Below are 10,746 nucleotides of genomic sequence, written 5' to 3'. Positions count from 1 at the left end.
GAGTTAACTCTCCACTGTGAAAACAAAATACTGACACTTTAAATTTTGTACTCTTCTTATTTTCGAAAATACAGATGAAGTGTACATATTCTAAACTACAATAACATCGGCATATACATATGTATCCCCTTAGGCATGGGGACTCCTTTGTTTTTCTTCCATTACAACTCATATTTATTACCCATTGTATAATAGTTTTATATCATGTGGGCTATTTATTAGTACTAACGCCATCTTTTGTGTTTGTATATGTAAACATAAAAAGTTTCCAAGCTAATTTAATTCCCAAAACAATCATAACTATTGAGTGAGTCCTTAATCTTTGAGTGTTTACCATGAATACGCTTTCTAAGAACGTCTACACATATGTATGTACATAAAATACATGTCGACAAATGTACATACATTGAGCAATTTGTCCCCACGACCACAAGGTACCAACAGAATGGGGATAGCTTTATAATAAAGAATTTGCACACAAATGCCGCAAATACGTAGTAATGTAATTTAAGAGGCAACAATTCAATAACAACCGCCTTAGCACCGCTACTCCTTTAACAACTCACCAAGAAAGTAACCGCCACTAAGCGCACCATGCCATTCAAAGCTGGTCAGTCGAAGACAAAATATATCTACATACTTTTAATTTGTCGCGCTCGTAAAGTAGATATGCGAATCCCCATGTGTCTCAACGTTTATGGAAAGAACCTGATACGTTGATACGCATGTATGTACATAAGTAATGGGTATTAAGCGTAAATGGCGAAGAACTGCTGCCAGCTTTTGTTTGTGCTTTCTTTGCGTTAACTGTATGATGGTTAGTTGGCCATTAGTCAGGAGAGAGGCGCACTGAAAGGCTTTTAACTAACATGATGCATAAATGTGAAAAGGATTAAAAGCCATTTCGTCAGCGAGATATGTAGGTGAAGGAGCGTCAATTCAGTGGCAAGGCAACACGCTGTGGCAACGCTAATGGCTAGCTTGATGGGCAGAAACATCACGAAAAAAAAAAAATAATAAAAAAAACAAAAGACACATGAAAATAGTTCGAAGCAAAGAGTAAAGGAAGCTATAATAAAAGAAAATAGTGGGGGCAAAAGTAAGTGGTGAAAGTCGCAGTGTTTGTCTTGTAAGGTTACCAACAGTTAAATATTTTGTGGATTTGAGTATTCCCCATGTACAAACAACACTCATGCATCTATCGATTATCTAAAAATTCATTTAAGTTAGTCAATCCCTAATTTGTTTTACTCATTCGTTGGCTGAATAGTTAGACGTTGGTGTTAAATAAACAAAAATAAAGAACTAAGTAAATAGGAGACAAGTGCTGTATTTTAATTGCTTCAGCACCAGCTTAGATACAAAAAAAAACTTACACACATACCTATGTATGAACATCTATACATATATGTAAGTTTGTATATACTCGTGCGACCTTTAAGTGAAAAAATTGTGTGCCTCAAGCTAGCTACCGGAACAAGCAGCTTAGCAGACGTAACCAAAACCAACCATTCCACTAGCCATTCAACCCACCAGCCAGCCATTCCGGCTTTTAGTTACTTAGGCAAGTAATCAGGAAATTTGACTTTAGTTTCTGCAAATTGGCCTCCGACTATCCCTGCAGGAAATGTATCTGACTATAAACTCACATTATTTTATTACATTTCATATTTCGTCGTTTAAAGTGCAAAACCGCGTATCAACAAAATGCAAAACCGCGTATCAGCAAAATGCAAAACCGCGTATGTGAAGTTTTAGAAATTATATCATATTTCAAAATGGTTCTCTTTTTTATAAAGAAATCGCATTTCTGGCTAGTATATTTCAGGACGAATGGATAAGGATTGAGAGCCAAGAGCTTGTGTGAGCAAATCCAATTTTTGGCAGCCAATGTCAGTTACGCGGTTTTGCAGAATGACGATACGCGGTTTTGTACTTTAAACGACGATTTGTTTCCCTATTTTGCTGTAGGTGGTCCCATATTCGAATTCCGTCCGACATAACTTCAAAATGATAATATGAAATTTGGATCTTCCTTTTATTTGCCCTCAATTCGAAAAAGTATTTGCGAAGTGCAAGATTTTTAAATAGAAACGCGTTTAAAGAAAGCAATCTCCTTCATTACTCCTGCATTACATGTCAACTAGTTTCAAGTTAGCTTTTTGTAGCTAACTACAAGTTATATATTTTATAGAAATCACGCAAAAAAGCTAACTACAAGCGGCTAATTTTTTATCAATTGATAATTTTTTTCTGCAGGGATGCGACAGAAATTTGCAAATTGTCGTGGTGTTGGGCTTTGATAAGTTTCTACATACAGTGGTGATCAAAACATATGGACCTACGTTTCCAAAATTCTTTCTAGCACTCGTGTATCTTATCAATGGCTTATTTGAGAAATACTGGTCCTACATATGTACAGCTTTTTGAAAGAATGATATTTAGTCGGTCTCTCCACTTTGAATAATTCAAAAATTACTATTCGCTGAAGACTCTTCACACTTTTACTATTTACCTGGACGAAGCCTGGTCAAAACATATGCAAGTTAACGTGTTTTTAGAAAATGATTGAAATAACTGCCGCGTTAGAAAATTTTACTGTATGTACATTAGACTGTACCAAAAAAAAAAACATTCGCCGTACACCCCTGCAGGGAAATTTCAAAAAAAAAATTTTGCTAAGAAGTACATATTTTGATTATTACAGAAGAACTATTTTAAAAAAAAAAACTTTTTTTATTGCCGAATGCAGATGTCACCGATATATATGTACGTGCATATACATAGGTTCGGTCCAAAACAAGATTTTTCACAATTGCAAGCAAAAAATACTTTCGACTCACGGCGAACCTTTTTTGTTCGCTTTTAATGTGACGCGTTCTAATATACATACATACACACATACCCCGTGAGGAAAACCTCTAGTTCTGAACTGGTGTGCTTCTAGTACATTTAGATCCACTACTGGTTCGCAATAAATCTCTTTTGCATGCAATCAACAGGCGAATTTAACTTGGTGATGTCCTGGGAAGTGCCAATTGCCCCCGCTGCATTCCTTTTTCGATAGTTCCAAACAGAGGCGTAAATATAGGGCGACAGGGCTGGCAAAATGCCACGGCCCCCGATCCGAGGGGGCCCCGGCCCAAGAGACTAAGTATTTACTTAAAAGTTGTAAATTTTTTAAGTACTTAAAATCAATTAAAGTGAGACATAATTAAAGACCACATGGTAAACATTTCTGTCGTTAACGTTACGTACGTATATTTCTGGTTGTAATTCTGAAACATTGTGTAAAACCCATTTTGTTTTGTTTGAACTATCGGAGTTTGATTTCTTTGTATTAACTGCTCGCCGACACAAAGTTGAGACTTGTGTCTTATGCGGAAAATTAATTTCTATTTAAAGTTTTGCTGTTTTTTTATATTAAGACGAATATAATTTTTTCATTTCGCTTGCATTGATTTCGCTTGTGATGTCCAGCAGAAAATGTAGTCCTTTTTGGTACGCTTATATAAAATACATAAAAAAGAAGCGGGTGTGAAATATATTAAATAAACACTATTTTTCAGTTTTTATGAACCTAAAGTGGTTTTTTATTAAGTTCCAACATCAAATTTATAAGTTTAATAATATGTATGACATTAAGTTATCTTTTGTTTTTTAAACAACAGGATTTGCCACGGGCCTCAGTTTTATAGTTACGCTACTAACTAGTTCTAAAATTGACTGATAAGATCTAGTTCGTTCTGCATTCCTTTTTCTACAGTTCCGAACCAGTTCATAATTCGTCACCTTAGATATAGAGTTCTAATGGAAAAAGTGAAATTAAATAGTTTTTCAAAGTACCACATTTCACTGATTTTGGACTGGTGGGGAACTAGTTACTATCGAACTGGTTAGTTTTTGGCGATAAAGATCTAGTGCGAAACTAGAAATTTGGCTCACTAGTCCGCAGTTTCCCTGCAGGGTGTGTACTGTATGTACATCCTTTGTTAGACTTCAATTAGATGACAAGATGATGATTAGATGTTGAAAGTAAAGGAAGACGACTATGAACGGATACACGCATATGCAACCGCGTGCACACATTGCTTCACCCCTCAATTGACCCGAAGGTTTCCAAGCCCACCAAACTACGTAAGTAGTATTTTTTCTTTTAACCCAGAAACAAAACGACTTAAAATCGTAACTTTTTAATTCGTATTTTGAAGGGAAATTTGGTCAAGGTCAGCAAGCATGCGCCAACATTTCCTATTGGGTTTTATTTTGTCGACTGTCACTTCTTTATAATGCTTGTTATTATGACTACATATTTACAAACAGTCACATCACTTGTGACCAGAACTGTCTGCCCTGAGTCTGTTCACAAGAGTCGTGCTGTGGTCCATAACAATTCTCAATGCCAGCTATCCGCGCTCTGTACCAACGTCGTCATCATTTACTTGGAGCGAAAAACAACATCAGCAGCAACTTTACTGCATTTTGAACAACAATCGCCAGTGTTGTATGTGGCCTTTACTCGTTTCATGCTGATGCTGCTGTTCGACCACACATTGCACAGTTCCTATGAAAGTTACAAAGATATTAAGCGTATTATTTATGACCACAGATTAGAGACAACGAGGCGAACAAAGGACACAGATGTACATACTATATGCTGATTATGTATGTAAAAGTATTCGAGCAAATAACACATTTGACTCCACTTAGTACCCGATAGGAAACTTTCAAATGACACACCATATATTTATTGCCAAATAGTAGTATAACGAGAGCTGAGTAGAAGATCGGCCTAACTCGGCTGTCGGTTCGAAAAAACTTCCTATCTCGGCGTTCTTCCACTCAGCCGAAGATATGTACTAGGCAATTTTTAATACATGTTTAGTAACTTAAAGTTCAATCAAGGTAGAATAAGATGTACTTACCTTCTGATAATGTTTGTATTGCTGTTTTTTAGTTAATGCACATTTATTTACATATTGACGTTTCCATACGCCACTTCCATACGATATGAGACCGGATCGATACTATTACTTCTCGATAATGATATATTACCTTCTGGCTTTGGCTTTTTTTTTTTTAATTTAGTATTTAAACCCCATAATACGTTGACTTTGCAAACAACCCATATACTTCATTCTTGGCCTCGCAAAAGCTATGCGGCCTAGAAGAAAGTGTGGAGTGTTCCACCTAAGCATCCTCTATCCAAAACAAATGCAGGCAATACCTACCTAAAGTGGCGATTGGTACCCTCTCTATAACTCTAATTAGAAAATATGATGATGTATTGAGAAGTAGGTCAATACGCCCGTATCGAGATGAGGGCACCGTCAGTGGGTTCAGCGCTATGATTTCCGTATGGCTACCAGAATATATAGTCCTTACTTATCCTTAACCTTTGTGCACCATTTGAAAAAAATCAACAATCTTTCGTAAAAATGTCCAACTTTTAAATTCGATTTTTTAAAAATATTTTGGATATGCAGTTTTGTAGGCCATTCAATTTTACTACAATAGAGTGCAAGTTTAAAGTAACTGGGACTTACCGTTACTTTTTCGCAATTTTTTATGGATGATGTCAGTCATTTTCTTCCACACCAAGCGTTTTCGAAGATATTTTATATGGAGAAAATGAGCAACGTCTTCAGCGAAAAAAAAAATCCCTAAAATCAATGGTAGATCTGAGCTACTTTAAACTTGCACTTTGTTGAACGGGCTGCAAAACCGCATACTCAAAATATTTCTAAAAAATCGAACCAAAAAGCTTATATTTTTATAAACAAATATGACCAAGATTCGATCCCTGGTCCAACTTACATCCCAAAAAAAAAATACAGGAGAAGGTTTTTAAAGGGCACTCTCGCCACTCGGCAGGCAATGTCAAACGTTTAAATTTTAATTAAATTTTATTGTGAAAAGATGACCAAGAAATCATTTAGATGCTCATTTTTCAAATTACAAAATTGCATCTAAATCTTCAACTTCTTAATCAGATTTTCCAGAATTTTTTTTTAAGCATGCAGTTTTTTAGCTCAAAAAAATTTGACAAACAAGACAGCCAACAAAGTTTAATTTTTATTTTTTCTAAAATTTATTTTTCAATTAAGTTTTTTAGGGGCTGAGTGTAATGATCATTTGATGGCATTATATTTCCCCTGTAGACCATTATGTCAGCATTCGAGGACGTATTTTTTTTTTTTATATTTTTATCATATTCCTATCGAGAGAATTACGATTTTGTCCATCGACATTCTCGTACACTGCGTGCCGTTCTGACTGCTTTCTCAATGTTAGGTTTCCATTTTTGACCGATATTACTTGGCAGCTGATCTTCCTAAAGCAACACTTCACGTGAATAAAAATTAACGCATTCCAAAAACTAAAATTTTGTATCTTAAAATTTGGAAAATTGTTTCAGCCTTCAGAAATATTGTTTCTCTGCTGGGAACGTTGTTCCTCCTGTCGTCCAGTTTTTCACTAGCCACACACACGATTACCATTTTTTTGCTATCGAGTTTATTTTCTTAGTTTTTTTATACATAGTTTGCTTCGCGTAAAGCAATGAATAAATTAGTGAGTGCGAGGAAAATTGGAATAAGTAGCAGTACTTCGTTACTCAGTTTGTTCATTGTTGTGGCAAGCGGAGGACTTTAGCGTAAATCCTCTTCCATAAGCGACGTTCAGCGAGTGGCATTTTTGCGTTTGTGTCTTCAACGACTACCACAATATTGTCTTTATTTATTTTATTTGATTTAGTTACTCTACTTTCTCTTAACTAACTACGAGTACAACCTATCTTCATGTACATTTTTTGAGTTTTGTTATTTTATTTCAGTGGCTCTTAATTCAATTTAGTACTTATCTACTGCCAACTGAATTTTATTATTTTAATCTGCTTGATTGAATTTTTATACGCGTGCGCGCAAAAAATATTTAATATTTCTTCTATTTACAGGGTAGCGAAATTTAAGTGCGACCAAATAAAATGACATACTTCTTTATTTGGTAACACTTAAATTGCCCTACCTTGTACATTGAAATTAGCGTTTGCCATTTAGTTAATCTATTTTTTTTTCTTTTTGCTTCATTCCTTTTTTATTAAAACTTAATATGCAACTATACTTTATTTACAAATAAATTATTTAGAAATAAGTTTTATGTAGACGAGTGATTAGAGGAAGTATTACCACAAGGTAGGACCTAGGTTCAATGCCCCGTTCTAGCAGCATCTAAAACTTGAAAAAAGTTGTTTCTAACAATGATACCACTCGGCTGATAACGGCAAACCTCCGAGTGTGAATGATTCCCAATTGTGGCAAACTGACCTCGACAATACGTTCGTTTGTTACTCAAAGGCTTAGCTGCTCTCTTCGGTTTATTTCTTCGTTATTTTAATTGCGGAAATGACTTCCTTTATGCTAATGGTTTTTAGCCAACATTTAATTAATTAGATTTGAACACGAAAGTTTTATGCGCTTATCGAACTTTATCTAAGAGTTTGTGTGATTGAATGAACTCGCAAAACAAAAAAAAAAGAATCTCGTATTTAAGGTGTGGTCTTATGTGGAAATTTATATCATTTTCGTCCAACTGAATGCAAATAATAGCGGCTCAACCAAAATACCCACTTCGTGAAATATTCAATAAAAGCATACCTTAATATTTAAGTATTAGGGTGTCCCAGAATTTTATTTTTTGCGAAATTCGATTCGCATTCCCTATACAATTTTTCATTTTGACCTAAATAACATTTATGTATTCAAGTTTTATTGCTGTAGGATGACAACAACCCCTGCCGACTTGAAGTTGAAGTGTTGATTACGAAGTTATACCAAAGCTACCATACATAAGACTTATAGTTTTTTTGCATTCTTATCTGAATTGATGCCCAAATGTCCATATTTTAAACTCCTATAGTTTGAGGCTATTTTAAAGAATGCTGGCATTCGGATTGAATTAATTTCCACGCGAGTTCTTGTGCTGAGAAAATTATTATCTCACGGCGTAATATGTATCTACATTGCACACGCCTTTGATGAGGATGATCGACTTGCATTCAGACAACCTTTGAAACTATACCTCCGTAGTATAAGCCACTTCCTCAAGGCTAAGCGTATATCTCCTGTGAATTTGTTAATAAAGTACAGAGCCTCAACAGAAAAGTTTTTGGCAGCATACCTTGGCGAATGGCGGGTATTTTTTTCTATTTTCAAATTTTACTGCATCTTATTAATAAAACATATCGCACGTGTAATAATATAGGGATATAATTTAAAATTTAAGTTATTAGAGATTTAAACATACAATTAATAAGTTTGATAAGGAGAATTTGCACAGCCTTAAAGATGACTATATTTCTCAAAAATGGCGAAGTTACGTGTCTTTTCATCTGCCTTTTGTTATACAAATTGTATGAACTGTTCAAACTTTGATTGCGTTTTCCCAAAAATTTAAATTTTGAAATATGTCTGTATATTATTAAACGGCCGATACGTCCGGCTTGTAAAGGGATCTCAAACGACATAAATCACCTCCTCGCGTAGTTTCATTAAACCCACTCAGCCCCTTTTCCGCTTCGTTCGCTTCCGTTCAACAGCACTTTTCTTGGGCCTACCGGTAATTCAACTTGACGACAAAGACACCCTTTCGAGAAAAACGAAAAATGTTCTGAATAAAATTTGCATCTTTAAAGTCCATCAAACACTATAAACGTATATTTAATAAGCTGCAGCTCCCGTGTATGTGTGAAAAACATGCTGATTTTTTATATGAAATGAAATGATGTCGCGCCGCATATCGAATTTTGAAGAAACAACTTACCTCTTATTTTCTGGGACACCCTTATATGTATATATGTATGCAATTAAGAAGCTCTCGCAGAAATGTAGTTTCTCCTTCGCATTAGTTTGTTTATTACTTAAGTCTTATGACAAATCGTCTTGCTAATATACATACATATGTACAGTCAGTCAATAAAGTTTAGGTACAGCGAATTTTTTACAATACGAGCAACTATTTTTTAAATATTTTATTTTTCGCAAATTTTTTATAAAGATATGGTTAATTCTGCAACAAAAACCCCAAAAAGAAAAGTTCCAAACCTTGTGCAAAATTAAAGAAAATTCTGCAAAATTTCATTCAAATATTGCACTTTTTATTTACGCTCTCTAGAAAAAATTTGAGTACGCAGTTTTTCAGCCCATTCAATTTTAGTATAATAAAGTGCAAGTATGAGGAAGCTTGGACTTACCATTGATTTTTGGCAAATTTTTTTGTTGAAGGTGTCGCACATTTTTTCCATATAAAAAAAAATTATCAAACATTATTTTATATGGAGAAAATGAGCTACAACTTCAACAAAAAAAATTCCTAAAAATCAACTAAAATTGAATGGGCTAAAAAACTGCATACCCAACTTCTTTCTAGAGAGCGTAAATAAAAAGTGCAATATTTGAATGAAATTTTGCGGAATTTTCTTTAATTTTGCACAAGTTTCGGAACCCTGATTTTTGGGTTTTTTGTTGTAGAATTGACCATATTTTTATAAAAAATTATCGAAAAATAAAATATTTAAAAAAAATAGTTGCCCGTATTGTAAAAAATTCGCTGTACCTAAACTTTATTGACTGACTGTATGTAAATTTATATTCGCATATTTTCTCCTTCTATGTTTGCTCTAAAAAGAAAAATTGCAATTAATTAATATAATCTTGATATTGCCAGTTCTACAAATTTTTATTTTGTTCTTTTCCAGCCCGCCGCCATTGAAGATCTCCGCAAGTGGACCTCCAGCGAAGCGTTGGGTGACATGACGGTCACACCCGATTGTATGCATCATGTTGACACGTCCATTAGCACCTCGATGGTGATCGGCGATAATGGGGTATTGACGCCCGCCCTATCTCCGTCCGTGTTGTCGGCCGATGCGGTCGACGCACTCTACGCCATAAATGTCAGCCAAATTGGCGACAATACGCAACTGCCTAATGATATAAATAAAGATGTGCCTTTGAATCATCGACTGCCTTCACCCGAGGAACAATGTAAAATAATAGCTTTAAGGTAAGTCGAAGTGAAAAATTATGATTTTTCATGAATTACAATCACATGAATCACTGTTTACATAGATAAATATACGCGAATAGGTACGAATGATTATACAATGTATACATACATACATAAATATATGCCAATGACAAAGAAATTATATGAAGTGTTTGCTTGTTAAATTTGCCAACAAAAGCTATTGAAGTATGTGCCTACGCTTAATACATTTTCAAAATGTGTGTAAGAATTCCTTTGGGGGCACACGCAAAAACAAATGGGTTTGGTTAGTAAGGCGTATATGAAGCGTTCATACTGCAACTCGGAGGCATATTAGTCCATTATGAATGCCTTCTATAAAAGCCAATAATATTATAGTGTCAATTAAAGCTTTTACGGTCCCAGATGGAATTGAGGAGGTGCAACAGTTTTACTCCCATTATCACCACCAAGTTAGTAGATAAACAAAATGGCAAGAGCCTTAGACGCCTCGACTGGGCATTGACATAAAATATGGTGAATCGATTGCTCCTTTTCCTTAACCCGAAATACGTCAACGTTGGAACACTGACTCAGTGATGTTAGCGATGCGCGACATTTACGAACAATTCTTGACTTTACTACTTCTGACCGAATATTGTGAGAGCCTAATATCCATTTCCACCTAAAGCTTAACTGCAGTTTTGGCCTATTGCAAAAACA

The 10,746-nt window shown here is 34.9% G+C and overlaps 1 protein-coding gene across 1 annotated transcript in view; it reads left to right on the top strand.

Annotated features, from left to right (window-relative positions):
• The window catches only part of LOC118738168, a 90,635-nt gene that overhangs the window by 47,803 nt on the left and 32,086 nt on the right, over nucleotides 1–10,746 (top strand). The window contains exon 2 of the mRNA XM_036469092.1: nucleotides 9,724–10,062. Within this exon, the coding sequence (XP_036324985.1) occupies nucleotides 9,724–10,062 (339 nt within the window). The remainder of the gene's footprint in view (nucleotides 1–9,723; nucleotides 10,063–10,746) is intronic.

This window comes from Rhagoletis pomonella, unplaced genomic scaffold (assembly GCF_013731165.1).
Source record: "Rhagoletis pomonella isolate Grant_MI unplaced genomic scaffold, Rhpom_1.0 Rhpom_scaffold_00004, whole genome shotgun sequence".
Lineage (NCBI taxonomy): Eukaryota > Metazoa > Arthropoda > Insecta > Diptera > Tephritidae > Rhagoletis > Rhagoletis pomonella.
The sequence above is the reverse complement of the archived record's forward strand: the minus strand, read 5'-3'. Positions and strand labels throughout refer to the sequence as shown.